The following is a 22,354-nucleotide window of genomic DNA, read 5'->3' on the forward strand; positions in this document are numbered from 1 at the left end:
ACAATCTGTTATTTCTTGCTGATGGGCAATTGCATAATATTCACACAGATCAGGTTCAGGTGGGTGAGTCATCCCAACTAAACAACAGGAATTCTGCAGATGCTGGAAATTCAAGCAACACACATCAAAGTTGCTGGTGAACGCAGCAGGCCAGGCAGCATCTCTAGGAAGAGGTGTAGTCGACGTTTCAGGCCGAGACCCATCATCAGGACTAACTGAAGAAAGTCATCCTAACTTCTCAGTTTTGGTGGGACCCAAGTCATATCAACCCTAGATGTATGGAGCTTGAGAAAGGTGATTTTCTCACCGCTGAGTCCAATGGCTGTTAGCGGGAGACTAATAAGCCACATCTCTAGATATGCCCAGTAAAAGGGGTTTCAATTGCCATTCATTTACCTTCTTTCATTGACTTTTGTTAATTGTTTTAGGCTTTAAAGTTTCTGCTACTTGTTTTTCTGAATTTCCAGTCACCCTGGTCTCTCTTGCCATTGGACCTAGCTTCTGTACTGTGATGATTGTGCAATAGCAATGCAAAATGGATATTCTACAGTATATTAAAAGAAGTCCCACACGTTGTTTCACTCCACAATATGGTTTTTGACCTTGAATATCAGAATGCTTATAGATAATTGCTACTCTGCTATCATAGCTCAGGAACCCAGACACTTTGACATCATGATGAGGGGTCTTGGGGTCCTAGTCCATAGCTCTGTGAAAGAGACGACAAGGTAGTAGATAGCATAGTAAGAAGGTGTATGGAATGCTTGCCTTTAACATTCAGTGTGAGAATCAGCAAATCATTTTGCAATTGCATAAATCTTTAGTTAAAATGTTTCTACTGAGGTACGGTGGGACTACAACTAGAGACCATGTGTTAAGAGTGAAAGGTGAAACGTTTAAGGGGAACATGAGGGGAAACTTCTTCATGCAGGGGATCATGAGAATGTGGAATGAGCTGCCAACGCAAGCAAGCTTGATTTCAATGTTTAAGAGAAGTTTGGATAGGTCCATGGATGGTAGGGGCATGGAGGGATATGGTCCTGGTGCAGGTCGATGGGAGTAGGCTATTTAAATGGTTTGGCATGGACTAGATGGGCCATAAGTCCTGTTTCTATAAGACCATAAGATATAGGAGCAGAAGCAGGCCATTCGGCCCATCGAGTCTGCTCTGCGATTCAATCATGGGCTGATCCAATTCTTCCAGTCATCCCCACTCCCCTGCTTTCGCCCCATACCCTTGATGCCCTGGCTAATCAAGAACCTATCTATCCCTGCTTAAATACACCCAATGACCTGGCCTCCACAGCCACTCGTGGCAACAAATTTCACAGATTAACCACCCTCTGATTAAAGTAATTTCTCCTCATCTTAGTTCCAAAAGAAAGTACTTTAATCCTGAAGTTGTGCCCTCTTGTCCTAGAATCCCCTGCCATGGGAAATACCTTTGCCATATCTAATCTGTTCAGGCCTTTTAACATTCGGAATGTTTCTGTGAGATCCCCCCCTCATTCTCCTGAACTCCAGGGAATACAGCCCAAGAGCTGCCAGACGTTTCTCATACAGTAACCCTTTCATTCCTGGAATCATTCTTGTGAATCTTCTTTGAACCCTCTCCAATGTTAGTTTATCCTTTCTAAAATAAGGAACCCAAAACTGCACACAATACCCCAAGTGTGGTCTCACGAGTGCCGTATAGAACCTCAACATCACATCCCTGCTCTTATATTCTATACCTCGAGGAATGAATGCCAACATTGCATTCGCCTTCTTCACAACCAACTCAACCAGCAGGTTAACTTGATGAAATCTTGCACAAGGACTCCCAAGTCCCTTTGCATCTCTGCATTTTGAATTCTCTCCCCCATCTAAATAATAGTCTGCCCATTTATTTCTTCCACCGAAGTGCATGACCACACATTTTCCAACATTGTATTTCATTTGCTACTTCTTTGCCCATTCCCTTAAACTATCTAAGTCTCTCTGCAGGCTCTCTATTTCCTCAACACTACTTGCTCCTCCTCCTATCTTTGTATCATCGGCAATTTTAGCCACAAATCCATTAATACTGTAGTCCAAATCATTGACATATGTCATAAAAAACAGCAGTCCCAACACCAACCCCTGCGGAACCCCGCTGGTAACCAGCAGCCAGCCAGAATAGGATCCCTTTATTCCCGCCCTCTGTTTTATGTTGATCAGCCAATGCTCCACCCACGCTAGTAACTTCCCTGTAATTCCATGGGCCCTTATCCTGCTAAGCAGCCTCATATGCGGCATCTTATCAAAGGCTTCTGAAAATCCAAGTACACTATGTTTACTGCATCTCCCCTGTCTACCTTGCATGTAATTTCCTCAAAGAATTGCAGTAGGTTTGTGAGGCAGGATTTTCCTTTCAGGAAACCATGCTGCCTTTGGCCTAGCTTGTCATGTGCCTCCAGGTACGCCGTAATCTCATCCCTAACAATCGATTCCAACAATTTCCCAACCACTGATGTCATGCTAACAGGTCTATAGTTTCGTTTCTGCTGCCTCCACCCTTCTTAAATAGAGTAACATTTGCAGTTTTCCAGTCATCCAGTACAATGCCAGAATCCATCGATTCTTGGAAGATCATCGTTACTGCCTCTGCAATCTCTCCAGCTACTTCCTTCAGAACCCGAGGGTGCATTCCATCAGGTCCAGGATATTTATCCACCCTCATACCATTAAGCTTCCTGAGCACCTTCTCAGCCATAATTTGCACTGCACAAACTTCATTTCCCTGACACTCTTGAATGTCCTGTATACTGCAGACTTTTCCCCCTGTGAAGACTGATGTAAAATATGCATTCAGTTCCTCTGCCATCTCTACATCTCCCATTACTATATGTCCAGTGTCATTTTGCATTGGTCCTATATCCACCCTCGACTCTCTTTTACCTTTTATATACTTAAAAAAGCTTTTAGTACCATCTTTGATTTTAATCGCCAGCTTCCTCTCATAATTCATCTTTTCCTTCTGAATGACCTTCTTAGTTTCCTTCTGCAAGTTTTTAAAAGCTCCCCAATCCTCCATCTTCCCACCAGCTCTGGCTTCCTTGTATGCCCTCTCTGTACTTCTGTGCTGTACTTTTCTACAATTCTATGACTATGTCTCTGAGAAGCACTTGGAGTATTGTGTGCAGTTCTGGTCACCTATTACAGGAAAAATGTGAAGGATTTGGAGATGGTGCAGAAGACATTTACGAAGAAGATGCCTGGTTTAATGAATATTAGCTATAAGGAGAGGTTGAACAAGCTTGAGTTGTTTCCTCTGAAGTTTCAGACGCTGAAGCTTAGAAAGGGTAGATAGAGGTTTCCTCGGATGGAAATGTCAAATGTTAGATGTCATAGATTTAAGGTGAATAGAAGAAGGTAGTCATCTTGGGTTCTTATTCAAGCTTCTTTGTTGCCATGTTTCTAACTGAAGGAAAAACAAGTGAGCCCAGGATAACTTGTCTACCTATTTTCTTCTTAATGAGGCATGCACATATGACGTGATAGCGTAATGATATATATCATTCGTGTACAGTATTTCTTACATGCAACCTGTAATGAATTATGTAAACAAACAAATAATGCTTAATCAAACAATATAAAAAATACTAAAATACTACTAAATATTAAATGCCATCTTCTGGAACTATCTCAAACTAGCCATCATTTGGTCTAGCATTTCTTGTCCCATCCATGGAAGAGTCTGCAGTTCCCACATAACCATCAGCAGCCTCCTAAGATCACAATAAAACAGAATGGAAGTCAATCAACTTCCTTCCCAAGGAACTACCTAAGATGATTTCAGAATTCCATATCACTCCATTGTCACTGAACGTAGATACTCACAACTTCAGGGAAAATGATACGGAAGGAGACTTTTGTGAAGAATCCTGATGCCATCCAGAGAGGACTTTTCCAGTCTGATCCTTTTTTCCAGCATATTTTTTCACATCAACATCATATTCATGTACATTTTAAATATCATGAGCATTCCCATCTGACCCACATTTTCAGGCAATATTCCAGACTCAGACCATCTGTTAGTTGCAATATTCCTTCTCAGCTTCCTCACAGTCCTCTGATCAATGACTTTGAGTCTTTGCATCATGATTATTGAGCTCACTGCAAACTAAAATAATATCATTCTATCCTCTTTACTGGGTATATTTAGAATTTTATACATTTGCATTATATCCCACTCAGCTTATTTTATTCTAAGAACAACAATTACTGCCTATCCTATCTTCCCTCAGAGATAAAATTTTCCAGCTCTGCAAACATCCTTGTTAATATTTTATCAAATATAGAATCATAGAGTTATACAACACTACAGCACAGGAACAGGCCCTTCAACACATTTAGTTCATGCCAAATTATTAATCGGCCTAGTCCCATTGACTTGAACTTGTACCATAGCCTCCATACTCTTCCCATCTATATACCTATCCAAATTTCTCTTAAATGTTGAAATCAAACCCAGATACACTATTTATGCTGGAAGCTTGTTCCACGTTCTCACCACCCTCTGAGTGAAGAAGTTCCTCCTCATGTTCCCCTTAAACAGTTTACCTTTCACCATTAACCCATGACCTTTAGTTCTAATCACACCCAACCTCAGTGGAAAAAGCGTGTTTGCGTTTACCATATCTAGAGCCCTCATAATTTTGTATACCTCTATCAAATCTCCCCTCATTCTCCTATGCTTTAGGAAATAAATTTCTAACTGTTTCAACCTTTCTGTATTACCCAGGTCCTCAAGTCCTTTTAAATTTTCTCTGCACTCTTTCTATCTTACTGATATCTTTCCTGTAGCACGGTGATCAGAACACAATACTCCAAATTAGGTCTCAGCAATGTCTTATACAACTTCAAAATAACATCACAAATCCTGAACTTAATACAGTAATTTATGAAGGCTAATATACCAAAGCTTTCCTTATGACCCTATCTAACTGTGACACCATTTTCAAGGAATTATGAATCTGTATTCCCAGATCCCTTTATGCTACTGTACTCCTCAGTGCCTTGCTGTTCTCCTTGTAAGTCCTACCATGGTTTGTCCTCCCAAATTGTAACACTTGTTTACATGAAATTTCATCTGCCACTTTTCAGGCCATTTTTTCCAGCTGGCCCAGATCCTGCTGCAAACTTTGATTTCTCGGTGTCTACTACACCCCAATCTTGGTGTCATCCACAAATTTGCTGATCCAGTTTATTACATTTTTTTTAGGTTAGATTATGAGAGCACTCAGTCCTCTTTTATTGTCATTTAGAAATGCATACATACATTAAGAAATGACACAATGTTTCTCCGGAGTAATATCACAGATAACAGGACAAACCAAAGACTAACACTGACAGAACTACATAATTATAACATATAGTTACAGCAGTGCAAAGCAATACCATAATTTGATGAAGAACAAACCATGGTCATGGTAAATAAAATCTCAAAAGTCCCCGAGTTGATCAACTCCCGAGTCCCTGATAGTGGCGGCAAAAGGGAGAAACTCCCTGCCATAAACCTCCAGGCACCATCAACTTGCCGATACCTTGGAAGCAGCCGACCACAGCCGACACTGAGTCCGTCCATCCGAAAACTTCGAGCTTCCGACCAGCCTCTCCGATACAGCCTCCCGAGTTCCATCCACTGCCGAGCGCCTTCGACCTCGCCCCGGCGGCCGAAACACGGAAAACCGGGGATTTTGGGGCCTTCTGCTCCGGAGATTCCGGTTACCACACAGTAGCAGTGGCAGCGAAGGGGGTATTTCAGAAGTTTTCCACATGTTCCTCCGCACTCTCACGTCTGTCTCCATCAAATCAGGATTGTGCACGGTCCCCTACTTGTCAGATAACAGACATCACCACCGAAGTGGCCGCGCGCGCTGCCGTCGTGTCGCCATCTTCTCCTCCTCCATCCTCATTCAGATCGTTGACATTGATGACAAACAACAATGGACTCAGCACTGATCCCTGTGCCACACTACTAGTCACAGGCCTCCGTCTACTATCACTGTCTGTCTTCTCCCACAAAGTCAATGTCCAATCCAATTTACTAGTTCATCCTGAATGCCAAGTGACTGAGCATTCTTGACCAACCTCCCGTGGGGGTCCTTGACAAAGGCATTTCTAAAGTTCAGGTATACAACATCCACTGCCTTGCCTTCTTCAAGTGTCTTGGTACCTTCCATGAAAAACTCTATAAGATCGGTCAGACTCAACCTCCCATTGTTACATGCCCACAGTTTGATCACGGGACAGTGGGATGATGTAATGGTCTTGTGAGTGTGATGCTGTAATTGTCTCATGACGTGGGGTAATCTTATGTCACGTGATGGCATGTTCCCTCCGGTATTTAAGGAAGCCGCCAAAGTGTGACGCAGTTTTTACTTTCTATTTTAAGGTGCGAACACGATGTGCCAGCTGTTTCGCCAATCGCTGCCAGTTTTTGTTTGTTGCACCTTTGTTTAACTTTACACTCTAGTATTGGAGAGTGAATACCTTACCAAAGTACGAGAACCCAAAAGATTGGGTAAAGTTTATGATATTCGGTGTTTTGGAAGTGAACGACTATTTGGAATCGGAATCGTCTGGGATATTGTCGCATGCACGTTTGAGTACACCCCTGCAAGGTGAGGACGGTTTGTGCAGTGTCCACCCTCCCGAGAGAAAAGATCAGTTACTTTATGACTTCATATTCGGCGTGACTCCTTTGGACAAAGCATCACTCGACTGTGATCGACAGATTCGTCATTTTCTTCGGAGGAATTGTTGCTGCAATAAAGTGTCTCCTTATTGTAAAAATCACTTGGACTTTTGAATTACTACCTTAAGACGAATTTACTGCTTTTAGAAGCATTTTTAAGTTCGACTGTGTGTTCGAGATAGCTGCATAATGGTTAACTTCCGGTTAAGCTAATTTGTTTACTTTTCTATGTTTTTAAGTAGAGGTTAATAAAGATCGTTGTTTGTTTATAAAACCTGACTCAATTTCATATCCATTGTTGCTGGGCACGTGACACCATGCACAAAGCAATGTTGATTATCCCTAATCAGTCCCTGTCTATCCAAATGCTTATACATCCTGTCCTTCAGAATAGCTTCCGCTAACTTACTCACTACTGACCTCTGTTGGGTTGTCATTGAATGTGGCCAAAGGCTGCAAGCAATATTGCTTTATTGCTCTTTCCTCCAGCTTCATGTCCCAGGTAATTCCTTCTGTTCTTTCCAATTAAGACTGGTGCAGACTAGTCTAACCAGGTTAACTGAACACTAGGCCCAGAAGAACAGATCACAGGTTGTTCCGTCTGCAAATCTGCCATTTTGTGTAATAAACACTTCTTATTTGAGAATGGTCTCAGGTTTAGCAGATTATCTGTAGAAACTCCTTGTTTCCATATACAATCGTTCTGATTACATTATCCCCGAGCAAGAAACAATCACCAAACAGTTCACAAAATGGTGGCTGCAAGAACAGTCTCACAAAATGGCAGTCTCTATTCCTGTGACTACTTTGCAGGAACATAGACTTTTGCTTTGTCCATTTCCACCACTGTTGCCTCATTCCTGTTTATCATTAGCAGATTTTGGTTCTTTCTGGCCAACAATGTAGTTCCCCATTAACCTCACCAGTTTTATATTCTATGCTGTAGTTTGTAAAGAGAAACATCTTTTGTGTCATTTATCCACTTGATTTGCCTGGCCAACCATCTTCCTTAATCTCTAAGATCCTCTTTCTCGACATCATAAACCTGTAGTATTTCCCTTTGTCGGGGTTTACAATAAAAATGTTTAACTGGAGTTGTTAAAATGTGCATTTGAATGTTCAACCATAATCCCAATAATTAGGCTTTAGAAATACTTCTTCAGGAGATTATCTGTTGTTTCTTAAAGTATGAAAGCATCTAATGTTGTGGCTTTGGACTCCTGAGGAATTTATTAGGAAACATCATTTAGCAAGGCAAATCTAGTTTAACATTAGAAGATAAGCATTCTGTCCTACATTAGAAGATAAGCATTCTGTCCTACATCAACCATTGACTGAAATCAATTAAGAAGCTAGCATTTGATTACAAACTCCAGATAAAATACAGGCTCCAAATTATATCAAGCAGGTCTTCACAGTTTTTCAGTGTTATCTGCAGTAAATGGGTCTTACTTGGATCACAGCTCAATCCCCATAACACTCACCTGAGGACTCCCCCAGGCATCTGTCCCTAAAAATCTCCCATTTACCTCACATCGAATAATTGAGACCCAGGCCTGCTTCTTTTGTGCCCTCTACAGTGACAAAGACCACAAAGGAAATGCCATTTCTAATATACGGCCCATATTGTAGAAGCAGGATGCTTTGGGTGAGAAGCACTGCTGTATTTGTCAGTGTAAGTTCTCTTTATACCCACATTTTTTTTCATGCCAAAGAGATATCCTTTAATTTCCAAACAAATTTCTCACTGGAAATCACTCCCTTTGGTATTTAATTAGGAAATTAATCATCCCAATCAAAACTTCTTAATACCATCTCCTGATTTAAAAAAAGACTTCCTGCCATCTATAAGGCACAGGAAGTTAGTTTGATAGAGCAAGAGCAGTCTTCTTTGAATCTTGGGCAAAAGGTGGAAGTGGTTTTGAGGCTTTGTTTCATTCCATACTCTGGACCTTTCCGTTAGAATTCCCAATCCACCAGTGGTCCTCTTTTTGGCCTTGTTACATGCCTACATCTATTCATCACTCATTTTTAAGCACAGTGAATGCCTTTGATTTTTTCCATTCTAACCTCTCCCATTCTGAATTTGCATCAGTCTGTTCACTAATAACAAATCCTGATTGTGCATTCTAGATTGATGCTGTTGAAGGTTGGTAAATTGACCTCCATCTTGTATGGGCCAAGCGACAGCTCTCAGATGTATCCACATATACTTTCCTCTGGACAATCAACATCAGATCACCAATCTTATTTCCTCAGGACTCACCACAGCCTCCCAAACTCACACAACGTTCTGTCAAGAACCACAAGTAAGATGGTTAGGCAAGACTTTTGTTTTAGCCTGCACTTACCTCATCATCCTTTTTAACAATGTTAAGTCCATCTAGTCCCTTCCCACTTGCCTCCCTAACACCTCTGAAGCCTTCTACTACATTAGTTTCCAATGTTCCTTTCCAGGTGTCCATCAGTCTCAGCTCGAAACATCAACTGTTAATTCTCCTCCATAGATGCTCTCTGATGTATTAGGTTTCTCCAGCATTTTGAGAATAAAGCCAGTTTCATTGCTCTTATATATTGCCCATTATAGAATTGATGGGCACAATAATCTCCTTCTGTAACACACAAAAAAAAGTCTGTAGATGCTGGAAATCCAGAGCAACACACACAAAACTTGAGAGGAACGCAGCAGGTCAGGTGCATCCATGGAAAAGAGTAAACAGTCAACATTCTGGTGGCCCAGTCAGTGGCAGGAGCAGGCCACAGTGATGAAGTTTCTTGCAGGGTTGGCGACGCTTGCATTAAAGTACAGGAGGGACAAGCGGGGTGGCCAATACAGGGGCGGCCATTGTTGGGAGTAGACCAGTGATGAGAGTAGGAGTGTCAGGCTTTGGCTCAAAGGAGGCTTCGGCTTGAAGAAGGTGTTGGCTGTGGGTAAGTTTCTGTTAAGGTTCCCTTTTTTTTCCTCTTACTGTACCTAGTGTAGTGACTAGCCGTTGTGTGTTCTGGAAGACCTAAAGTCTCGCAAGGAACTACGTCTGCGTGAAGTGCATCCAGATGCAGCTTCTTGAAAAATGTGTCAGGGATATGGAGCAGTAGCTGGGTGACCTTCAGCTTGCAAAGAAGAGTGAGGAGATCATCAATCAGAGTTACAGGAAAGTAGTCATCCCCAAAATGCAGGAGGAAAGTAGCTGAGTGAATGTCTGGAGAAATGGAAATGTGAATAGGCAGTTAATGCTCTCAATAATAAGTTTACCATTTTGGATGGGGAATGCCACAGAGACTGGGTTACTGGCACAGAGCATAGGTCCATGGTACAGAAGGGAAAGAGGGAGAAGAAGGAATCGGTAGTGATAGGGGACTCAACAGTCAGGGAAACAGACAGGAGATTCTGTGGACATGAATGGGACACCTGAATGGTACATTGCCTCCCAGATGCTAGGGTCAGGGATGTCTTGAATCATGTCCACAACATTTTGGAGGGGGAGGGAGAGCAGCCAGATGTGTTGGTACATATTGGTACCAAGGGCATAGGAAGAAAAAGCAAGGAGGTCCTGAAAAGAGAATTTAGAGAGCGAGGTTGAAAGCTGAGAAGAAGGACCTCCAGGGTAGTAATTTCTGGATTGTTGCCTGTAATTGGCGCTAGTGAGGGTAAAGGCATCCGTTAGTCTTGCGAGACCATGGATCTGCGCCTGGAAAGTCTTCACTCTCCAGGGCGCAGGCCTGGGCAAGGTTGTATGGAAGACCAGTAGTTGCCCGTGCTGCAAGTCTCTCCTCTCCACAACACCAATGTTGTCCAAGGGAAGGAAATTAAGACCCATACAGCTTGGCACCAGTGTCGTCGCAGAGCAATGTGTGATTAAGTGCCTTGCTCAAAGACACAACACACGTTGCCTCGGCTGGGGCTCGAACTCACAACCTTCAGGTCGCTAGTCCAATGCCTTAACCACTTGGCCATGTGCCCACACACCTAATGAGGGTAGAAACTGGATTATTTGGCAGATAAATGCATGGCTGAGAAGCTGGTGCAGGGGACAGGACTTCAGGTTCTTGGATCATTGGGATCTCTTCCGGGGGAGGTATGACCTGTACAAAAGTGACGGGTTGCACCTGAACCTGAGGGGTTCCAATTTTTATAGATGCACTGTAGAAAGCATTCTTCTAGGGTTCATCACAACCTGATATGGAAGTTGTCCTGTTCAAGACCGAAAGAAGCTGCAGAAGATCGTGAACGCGGCGCAGCGCATCACACCAACCAATCTTCCATCCGTGGACTCACTTTACACCGCACACTGTCGGAGCAGTGCTGCCAGGATAATCAAGGTCACGACCCACCCAGCCAACAGACTTTTCGTCCCCCTTCCCTCTGGGGGAAGGTTCAAGAGCTTGAAGTCTCATATGGCCAGATTTGGGAACAGTTTCTTTCCAACTGTGATAAGACTGCTGAATGGATCCTGACCCGGATCTGGGCCGTACCCTCCAAATATCCAGACCTGCCTCTCGGGTTTTTTTGCACTATTGTACTTCCCATTTTTCTATTTTCTATTTATGATCTATAATTTAAATTTTTAATATTTACTAATTTTAACTATTTTAAATATTTATAATATTTAATATTTGTAATCCAGGGAGTGTGAAGCGCAGAATCAAATATCGCTGTGATGATTGTACGTTCTAGTATCAATTGTTTGGCGACAATAAAGTATAAAGTATTCTTGTGGGCAGGTTTGTTAGAGCTGTTGGGGATGGTTTAAGCCAATTTAGCAGGGGGTGGGAACTGGAGTGAAGGGACACAGGAGAGGACAGATGGTAAAAAAGCAAAGATAGCATGCAGTCAGACTGTCAGTAGGGGCAGACAGATGATAGAACAAAATTGCAGTCAGCAGGGTGAGTTTCAGAGTATTAGGGATGCAGAGTCAGAAAGTGTAGCAAATACAGTACTCTAAGTGTTATATTGCAGTGCATGGAGTATAAGAAATAAGGTGGATGATCTTGTTGCTCTATCACAAATTGTCAGGTATGATGTTGCGGCCATCACTGAACCGTGACTGAAGGATGGTTGTAGTTGGGAGCTGAATGTCCAAGATTACACATTGTATCAGAGGGATAGGAAGGTAGACGGAGGGGATGTTGTGCCTCTGTTGGTAAAGAATGGCATCAAATCAGGAAAAAGACGTGGCACAGGATCGGAAGATGTTGAATCCTTGTGGGTTGAGTGAGGAAACTCAATGACCCTGATGGCAGTTATATTCAGGCCTCCCAACAGTAGCTGGGATGTGGACCACGGATTACAATGGGAAATAGAAAAGGTATGTGAAAAGGGTAATGTTATGATAGTCATGGGAGATTTTAACATGTAGGTAGATTGGGAAAATCAGGTTAGTACTGGATCTCAAGAGAGTGAATTTGTTGAATGCCCATGAGATGGCTTTGTAGAGCAGCTTGTTGTTAAGCATGCTATGGGATCAGCTGGATTGAGTGTTATGTAATGGGCCGGAGGTGACTAGGGAGCTTAAGGTAAAGGAACCATTAGGAGCTAGTCATCACCATATGATTAGGTTCAACTTGAAATTTGATTGGGAGGAAGTAAAGTCTGATATACTGTAGCAGTATTTCAGTGAAGTAAAGGAAACTATAATGGCATGAGAGAGGAGTTGGCCAAAGTTAATTGGAAAGAGATGCTGGTAGGGATGACAGCAGAGCAGCAATGGCGTGAGTTTCTGGGAAAAATGAGGAAGGTGCAGGATAGATGTGTTAAAAAAAAGAAATACTCAAATGGCAAAATAGTTCAAATGTGGCTGACAAGGGAAGTCAAAGCTAATGTAAAAGCAAAGGAGAGGGCATACAACAAAGCAAAAATTAGACAGAAGACAGAAGATTGGGAAGCTTTTAAAAACCTACAGAGAGCAACTAAAAGAATCATTAGGAGAGAAAAAATGAAACGTGAAAGCAAGCTAGCAAGCAGTATCAAAGTGGATAGTAAAAGCTTTTACAAGTATGTAAAAAAATAAAAGATGAGAGTGGATGTAGGACTGGAGAAATAATAACGGGGGACAAGGAGATGGCAAATGAACTAAAGGAGCATTTTGCATCAGTCTTCACTGTGGAAGACATGAGCAGTGTGCCAGATTTTGAAGGGTATGAGGGAAGAGAAGTGAGTGCAGTCATTATTACAAGGGAGAAGGAGCTCAAAAAGCTGAAAGACCTAAGGGTACATAAGTCACCCAGACCAGATGAACTGCACCCTGGGGTTCTGAAAGAAGTAACAGTAGAAATTGTGGAGGCATTAGTAATGATCTTTCAAAAATAATTGGGCTCTAGTATGGTCCCAGAGAACTGAAAAAATTGCAAATATCACTCCACTCTTTAAGAAAGGAGGAAGGCAGCAGAAAGGAAATAATAGACCAGTTAGCCTGATCTCAGTGTTTGGGAATATGTTGGAGTCATTTGTTAAGGATGAGGTTACAGAGTACTTGGTGACACAAGGCAAGATAGGACAAAGTCATCATGGTTTCCTTCAGGGAAAATCTTGCCTGACAAACCTATTGCAATTCTTTGAGGAGATAACAAGTAGGATAGATAAAGGGGATACAGTGGATGTTGTGTTTTTGGACTTTCAGAAGGCCCTTGACAAGGTGCCACACATGAGGCTGCTTACCAAGCTGAGAGCCATGGTATCACAGGAAAGTTACTGGCATGGTTAGAGCAATGGCTGGTTGGTAGGAGACAGCGAGTGGAATTAAAAGGATCCTTTTCCGGTTGGCTGCCAGTGACTAGTGGTATTCTGTAGGGAGGGTTCGGTGTTGGGATCACTTCTTTTTGTGCTGTATATCAATGACTTAGATGACGGAAAAGATGGCTTTGTTACCAAGTTTGCGGATGATACAAAGATTGGTGGAGGGGCAGGTAGTATTGAGGAAACAGGTAGGCTACCGAAGGACTTAGATTAGGATAATGGGTAAGAAAGAGAAAAATGAAATACAATGTTGGAAAATGCATGACCGTGCACTTTGGTTGTAGAAATAAATGTGCAGACTATTTTCTAGACGAGGAGAATATGTTATGGGGAGGTTATGGGGAAAAGGCTGGAGAGTGGGGCTGAGGAGGGGAAAAAGAAGATGAGCCATGTCTGAATGGTGGAGCAGACTCGATGGGCTAAATGGCCTAATTCTGCTCCTATGTCTTATGGTCTATGGTTTTGGGCTGAGATCCTCTTCAGGACTTCCGTTGTGATTCTTTGCATTCTGCGGCACTGGATATTGCTGCCTATTTACCTGTCATAATAACATGCCAGTGTAAAATAAATATAGTTAATTTTCACCTGACCAAAATTTATGTTGTCGTCATTGGCACATCTATGCATCATTTTCTTCTGTTCCAGTTTTAAGCCACAGTTCCGCCTCACATGGTCTCTTGGAACCTTCCAGAAAATGAAAAATTCTTTCCATTATCGTGATGAGATTTTAATAGTTTTATGATTGCCAGTTAATTAATATAATTAATACAGCTGAACAACTTCGACTGAGCAAAATCAAAAATACTGGACCTAAGTTTTCAGTATTAGCTGGGTGCAGAAAGCATCATTTTTTATTGAATGAGATGGTATGAAAATGCTTTGGCTCTCTACTGACAGCTTGCTTAAAAGTTCACCGTAACAGCAATTTTAGGTAAAGAACAAAAGAGAAGTAGCTGAAGCACCCGAATGCTTTATTTCACATTAAGTGCATGTTCATATATATCACTCCAAAGACCTTAAGTTTCATTTTCAGAACTGTCAATCTGTTATATCAAGAAGTTATCTAAAACAACGTTTGCATTAAATTAGGAAGAATGAATGCACATTTAAAAAAAAAACATGAACAGAAATTAGGCAATTTCTATTGGTCTTCTGACCTTATATTGATAAATAGTGATTGAGAGTTCTGTGTACAATGGGGTTGTGGACTAAAGTAGGGAATTTACAGATAATGATCATACGTTATTCTCTTATCAATAATATTAAAGGTAACTATTTACAACAGGTGTGCTAATGAGAATGAGATTCACTAATGTAATTCCTCTTGTTAATTCTATCAACACCATCGTTTCAATCTATATTTTTCAGGAATGAAAAACAGTATAACATTATCATGCTATTCATGATGGTAAACACTATACTTCAAAATTTAATGTTAAAAATATTAATATCAAAGTACTTATGTGTCACCAAATGCTACCATGATTCATTTTCTTGCAGGCATTCAGAGTAGATCAAAAATGTACAATGGAATCCATGTAAAACTATACACAAAGAATGACAAACAGTGCAAATACAAAAGGAAACTAGAAATAATAGTAATAAACAAGCAAGCAAATAAATAATACCGAGAATATGAATTGTAAAGTCCTTGAAAGTGAGTCCATAGGCTGTGTTCAGTGGTCTTCGTGTGGTTAGTGAAGGTGTCCATGCTGGTTCAGGAAGCTGATGGTTGAAGGGTAATAACTGTACTGAACCTGGTGGTGAAGCTAAGGCTTCTATACCTCCTTCCTGATAGTAGCAGTGAGAAGAGAGCATGGTCTGGATGGTGGGGGTCCTTGAAGTTGGATGCTACTTTCTTGTGGCAAAGCTCTTTATAAATGTACTCAAATGTGTGGAAGACTTTTCTTGTGACGGACTGGCTGTATCCATTACTTTTTGTAGCCTTTTCCATCCCTGGGCACTAATGCAACCAGTCAGGATACTCTCCATTGTGCACCTGTATAATGTAAAACATAGAACATTACAGCACAGGGACAAGACCTTCAGCCCATAATATTGTGTTCAACCAAATAACTTAGTAATCAAATGGCCATCTAATCTAAACCCACCTGCCTGCAAAATGTCCATATCCTTTCATTTTTCTCACAATCATGTGCCTATCTAAACATCATAAAAGTCTCTAATGAATCTGCCTCTACCTTCACCCAAGGGAGTGCACTCCAGGCACTCATTGCTCTCTGTGTAAAAAAAACTTGCTCCTCATAGCTCCTTTGAAATTTCTCCCTCCCGCTTTAAATGCATAGCCTCTTGTTTTAGACATTTTTATCCTGGGGAAATCATACTGTCTGTCTACTTCATCTATGCCTCTCATAATCTTAAAAACCTCTATTAGATCTCTTGTCAGCCTCCTTTGCTCCACAGAAAACAACCCAACTTTGTCCAACCTCTCATTATAGCACTTTTCCTCTAATCCAGGCAGCATCCTGGTAAACCTCCTCTGCACCTTCTCCAGAACCCTGGCACCCTTCCTGTAATAGGGTGACCAGAACTGTATGCGATGCTCCATGTGTGGCCCAACTAGAGTTTTTATAAAGCTGCAACATAACTTCCTGACTTTTGAACTCACTGCCTCAACTAATAAAGGCAAGCATGCCACATACCTTCTTAACTACCCTATCAAACTGTGTAATCACTTTGACAACTATGAACTTGGTCCCCAAGATCCCTCTGCTCCTCACTAGGATCTTGCCCTTAACAGTGTGCTGTCTCTACGTTTGACCTACCAAAGTGTAACACTTCACAGTTGGCCAGGTTAAACTCGATCTGCCATTTCTCCGTCCTTTTCTGCAACTGATCTATTTCCTGCTGCATTCTTTGCCAGTTTTCTACACTATCCACAGCACCATGAATGTTTGCATCATCTGCAAACTTACTAACACACTCATCTACATGTCCACATCATTTAAATACATCATAAGCAGCAGGGGTCCAGTAGAGATCCCTGTGGAACACCACTATTCACAGACCTCCAGCTAGAATAAGTCCATTCAAACACTACCTTCTGCCTTCTATGGGAAAGTCAGTTCTGAATCTAAACAGCCAATTCATTATTCATCCCATGCAGCTTATCATCTGGATGAGCCTTCCATGACTTACTAAATTCTATGTAGACAACATCCACAACTTTACTTTCATCAGTCACCTTCATCACTTTGTCAAAAAGCTTAGTCAAGTTAGTAAGAGATGTCTTGACATGCTCAAAGCCATGCTGGCTCTTCCTAATTAGGCCATGGTTTTCCAAATGCTCATAAATCCTGAGGGTGGCAGGGTTAAGATATGCCCCTACCGAAAGAAGCTTGAAGCACACCTTCCTACCACTAGCCTGCATGTCACCCTTGGGCAAGGTGTAGCACCTGCTTAGCCCCCCCCCTCCCAATCAGGGTCATGTGAAGCCATGGAGCAGGTGGTAGATGGTTGAATGAGCAGCTGATGCATAGCACAAATCCTGGTTATGCAACCAGGAAGACAATCTGTAAAGAGTACTGATAATGGCTGTGGTCACCTGTCTTGTAAAGACACCACCTGGAAGAAGGCAATGGCAAAGCACTTCTGCAGAAAAATTTGCCAAGAACAACCATGGTCATGGAAAACCATGATTGCCCATGTCATATGATAACAACATATAGCAAATGAACATAAATCTTATTCCTCTCTATCTTTTATAAAACACCGCAAGCCTAGGTAATTGATCACCCACTCCTTTCCCCCTCACAACCAAGTCTCTGTAATGCCACAACATCATAGTTCCATAATCTGATCCAAGTTCATCACCTTTACCCATTATACTCATTCATACACACTTAATTTATCCACCCCATTGCATCTTTAACTTTGCTCCTGCCTGTTTTTACTTGTCCTGACATCTACCTTCCTCTCCATCCCTCCACATTCTGACCTGTTGCTCTGGTTCACATTCCTCTGCAAAATTAATTTAAACCCTCCCGAGTAGCACCAGCAAACCTCCCGGCCAGGATATTGGTTTCCCTTCTGTTTAGGAGCAATCTGTTCCTCTTGTACAGGTCACCTGTGCCCTAGAAGATGTTCCAATGATTCAAGAACCTGAAGCCCTGCCCCCTGCAGCAGTTCCTCAGCCCCTCATTCACCTGTACTGTCATGCCATTCCAGCGATGACTAACATGTGGCACTGAAGTAATCCAGAGATTACTACCTTGGAGGTCCTGCTCTTCAGTCTCTTTCCTAACTCCCCATACTCTCTTTGCAAGACCTCTTCCCCCTTTCTACCTATGTCATTGGTGCCAATGTGCAGCATGACGTCTAGCTGTATACCCTCTCCCTTGTGAATTTCCTGCAGTGCCCTGAGACCTCCTGGATCCCAGCACCTGGGAGGTAACACTCTACCTTCTCTGTTGTGGCCACAGAATCTCTCGTCTACCCTTTAACTGTCATTATTGCACTGACTAACTTTACCCTTCCTTGCTGAGGCTCAGAGCTGACCACAGTGCCACTGGCCTGGCTGCTGCCACTGTTCCCTGATAGGTCATCCCTCCCAGCAGTATCCGAAGGGATATACTTGTTGCTGAGGGGAATGGCCACAAATGAGTCCTGCACCGACTGCTTACTTCCATTACTTCTCCTGCTTGTCACCCATCTGCTATCTGAGGCCTACACTCTGGGAGGAACCACTTCAGTCAAAATTTCATCTATGAGATTTTCAGCTTGCCAGATGATCCAGAGCACATCAGCTCCAGCTCCAGCTCCAGTTCCTTGTCAGTCAGCAGCTGAAGACGGGTGCACTTCCTACAGATGTAGTCTTTAGGGAGACTGTTAGGTACCCTGAAATCCGACATCTCACAGAAGGAGCATTCCAGGGCCTTAACCATCCTGCCTGCACTGAATTAAGGACTAAGGATTTACAGACAAAAAAAATCTTACCTGTTTTTTACTGTGCCTTTTCTCTCTGAAATCTTTTGAGTATCACACTCAGCTAGATCATTTATTCAGTCTTTTCCTGCCAACATTGTTATATCTTTGGTTCCAACTTCTCAAGCCCAAGTTCCACAATCAAAAAACAAATGATAATAATGACTCAGCACACTTAGCCTCCGCCTGTTATCACCGAAGCTTCACCATTCTAACAGTGGCCCACTCCCACAATGGTCACTCCGCTTAAACTTTGCTTCTTTTTAATAGCTCACATAAAACTCACTCTCAAACAGACTTGGTTGTTTGAAAATGGCTTCCACCCTGTAATGTTGTTGCTCTCTCACTTCCTACTTTAAAGAATAATTCACTCCTGATGACACTTGCTGTTTCCAAATCACCCCCACCCTGCAACACTGTGCTCTCTCATTTGCTACTTCTAATAAGTTTGTCAAAATTTTAGACAACATACATGCTAGATCTGTGCAACCTTCGAAGGAATTAGAAGCACTGCCATGCTTTTTTTGAAATGGTGTTTACATTACCCCGAATTTAAAGTACTGACTGTTCCTACATCTGATCCCCTAATGAGCACTGACTCATGAACACCCTCCTTTCTTCCTCCTGTAGTCAGCAAATCAAGTCTTTGGTTTTGCTGATATTGAGTGATAGGTTGTCATCATGGCATCACTCAGCCAGATTTTCAACCTCCCTCCTACATGCCAATTCATCACTCGGCCAACAACAGTGGTGTCACCAGCAAATTTTAGTGTGGGATTGGAGCTGTACTTAGCCTCACAGTCAGTAAGATCATTTAGAGATTTCAATACTCACCACATCAGTAAAGAACAGCAATAAGAAAGAATCAGTGGGTTAGAAATTAGAATTATTCTAAGCAACAAAATATACAGTGTTTTCTTCCAAATAAACCATAAATACTGTACTCAGTTTGGGCTATTGAGAGTCAAAGGAGAGAATGAAGTTCTCACAATGTTAAACCAGACATAGATGTACCTCTCTAACAATATGATGCCAGTTAATCCAACTGATTACACAGAGCTCCTTGGGGATAATGGTGTATAGTTAGATATGAATAATATCAACACCAGATCTGGGAATTGACTCCTTACCCTATGATGTTGGTCAGGAAGAGGAAGTTCACCAAAAGAAGATATATTCTTTGGGAATTCCACAGGTGATAATCTAATGGAAGGAAGAAAATATATTGCTGCAGATGTACTGGTTGTGTATGTATAGGTAGAAACAGGAACAAAATAAACCTTCATCATTAACAAAAGCCCAGAAGAACAGCATACAAGCTGTTGTTAGCTAATTTGATGGTTTCATGAGTGAACTATTTAAGACAGAAACACTGTAATCATTAAGAAAAGTTGGGCCCTGTGATATAGGAGAACAAATGAATCTTCCCAGATAGTTAAGGTAAGAAGCTATTCCGCACTTGTATCTGTGTTGTGATATTAGAGGAACAGAGGACCAGAAAATGTCAAAGAAATGATAAATGACATAAGAAATTCACAGTCCGACCATTTAAAATAAAGCTGAGTGAGCTAAGTTATTAAGGAAATTTATTAGTAGAAGTTTTGAGTCTCACCTGTCACAATAGAGTACAGTTGTTCATTAATACATCCAGACCTAATGCTACCTAGTGCCCCCACTGCCATTTCTGCTTCCCAGAGTTCAGCTTGAACATCTTCCAGATTTCTGTAAGGATCCTTTGGAAACTGAAACCTGAAAAAATATGTCTAAATGTATTCTAAATGAAAAACAAACACATGGAACAATTCAATAAAACATTGGACAATTGTGTTCTAGGAAGAAATTGGACAAACCCCCAATAATGCTACTCGTCCAGTATTTGATATCTGCTGTAACTTTTGCAGTCTTTGAGGCAAATCTTTATGACTCTGATTCCTAAGCACTTACTTTCCTCACAGTCTATTCAATGGCAATGATGCATACAGGAGGGACTAAAATCTGAAGTTTCTGTCTCTCACTCTAAACTGTAACTGTAAACATTTAGATATTTGCTCTTTTTAACACAATCATCATGGTTGACGTGCAAAAATCATGGCCTTACACACCACTGATGAAACACAGCTTTAAAGCAGAATATTGTGAGAGTTGTAGGGTGACAACCCACTCACCCAGTGCTACTTTCTGTATTCCTCACTGTACCAGACTTTTTTCGGTGGCCGGATAGTAATGAGAGAGTGAAGGATATGTCAGTCCATAAGATCACAGATAGTCAAATGTGCTTCATGGATGTCCAATTTTGTTCTGAGTCTACTCCACTTATGGTGTTGCAAAACGACAGGGTGTTCGCCATGTGAAGAGGGGATTTTGTTTCCATGAGGACAATACAGTGGTCAATTTTACCACCATTACCCTATATTGATTCATTTGCCGCAGTACTATTTTCAGCACGGAAATTTCACTGGATTGTCCTTGTGCTCTGCTGGATCTGCAATGTAAGAAGCTGATTTATACTTGTGTGTACTAGCTGTCGCCATAGCCTATGCAAGTGGGCTACGCCATTGTGAGCATTTATACTTGTGCCTTGGTGTGTCTGCGTCGCTCTGCAATTCACCGCCAAAACGCCAGTTTCTAGGCCACTGTGTTGAGTTTCTTCGTGTTGAAACTCAACATGAAGAAACTCAAACTTCAAACAATGGTGACTGAAACTGAAGGAGGGTGAATTTTCTGCATGTACAGTGTAGTTTCACTTAACAGAATCAGGAAGTTTGAGCCAAAATCAATTTGTCAAAAAAAATCAGCACGTACACGCATGTGCACGTCACGCATGCGCACATACCTGCCTGCTTCGTGATCATGGTAGTCTTTTTCGGGGTAAACACAAGTTTAAAGTGAGTGTCTTTTTTCGTAAAAGTGAAAATCCTCTTTCGGTTAACAGAATCAGGTACTAATGTAGGTCTTTCGTAAAAGCAAAATGTCATAAAGAGAACGTTCAGAAAGCAGGGGACACCACAGAGACTGGCAATCACCATTCAAGTTTTAGCTTCAGGTGAAAGTCAACAGGCTGTAGCAGCTAGCTACAAACTGGCGTCAAGCACAGGGTCCTCCATAATTTCAGAGGTCTGTAAAGCTTTATGGAAAGCATTGCAGCCAGAGTTTCTTCCCTGCCCTTCAGTGGCCCCATGGGAAGCTATTGCAGTGTAGAAGGAAATGCGATGCTACCGAGTGGACCAATCACAGTTGTTGTGGTCTGTGACGCCACGACGCGTAGTTACATTTTGGGAGAGGTGTGCGTTAGGCTACAGCGTAGGGTTCAGCGTAGATACAGCGTAGAGTTCGCAGCTACGCTATCTCTATGGCGTACAATTGACGCACAAGTATAAACCAGCCTTAAGAGGAATGCATGCTACAACATTCACAGTGGAGCTACATGCTACAGCGGAGATGGATTTTTCAGTATAACTTTTAATCAGATCGTCTCAAGAAATAGATTTTCAGATTAAAAGACATCAGTTTGGATCTAATTGGAGATATAGGCCTTTCCCATTCAGAAGAAGTAGGTAAGTAAAATAAAATCCAGAAATGGCTTATCTTAACAGCAAGACCTCATTGCTATGTTTTTTAAAAACTTATTATCCAAGTCGGAACTGTTGAGCAGAAATGGCAGAGAGTTTATACATAGCGCAATGGCTGGGGATTTTAACAGTCAAGGATAGGGATTGGAGATGATTTGGTGACCAGGACTTGAGAGTCTCTTGGCTTTCCTGAGGAGTATGTGGAGACAAGGAGGTGAGTCATGCTCCATCTGTTCCACAAGAATGCCAAGTGCTGAGAGAGGCACTTATCTTGTGGACCCGAAATCTTCTGCCTCCCTTCTATACTGGCACAACAGTATCCCATAGATTGGACCTTTAGAAACTCTGGGAGGAGGATCTGAATATGTTAATAAGCAGTAATGAGTT

At 41.8% G+C, this 22,354-nt stretch overlaps 1 protein-coding gene and 1 long non-coding RNA gene across 5 annotated transcripts in view; one reads left to right on the forward strand and one right to left on the reverse strand.

Annotated features, from left to right (window-relative positions):
- LOC134357331 (uncharacterized) overlaps positions 1 to 22,354 on the forward strand; it is a 105,407-nt gene that overhangs the window by 82,152 nt on the left and 901 nt on the right. The gene's annotated exons all lie outside the window — the stretch shown is intronic.
- LOC134357328 (ninein) overlaps positions 14,423 to 22,354 on the reverse strand; it is a 113,725-nt gene continuing 105,793 nt past the window's right edge. For all 4 annotated transcript variants that reach the window (XM_063068744.1, XM_063068742.1, XM_063068741.1 and 1 more), the window contains 2 exons: positions 20,011 to 20,147; positions 14,423 to 15,453 (listed from right to left, as the gene is read on the reverse strand). In XM_063068744.1, the coding sequence (XP_062924814.1) occupies positions 15,431 to 15,453; positions 20,011 to 20,147 (160 nt within the window). In that variant the 3' untranslated portion in view covers positions 14,423 to 15,430. The remainder of the gene's footprint in view (positions 15,454 to 20,010; positions 20,148 to 22,354) is intronic.

Source organism: Mobula hypostoma, chromosome 16 (genome assembly GCF_963921235.1).
Source record: "Mobula hypostoma chromosome 16, sMobHyp1.1, whole genome shotgun sequence".
NCBI classification, from domain to species: domain Eukaryota; kingdom Metazoa; phylum Chordata; class Chondrichthyes; order Myliobatiformes; family Myliobatidae; genus Mobula; species Mobula hypostoma.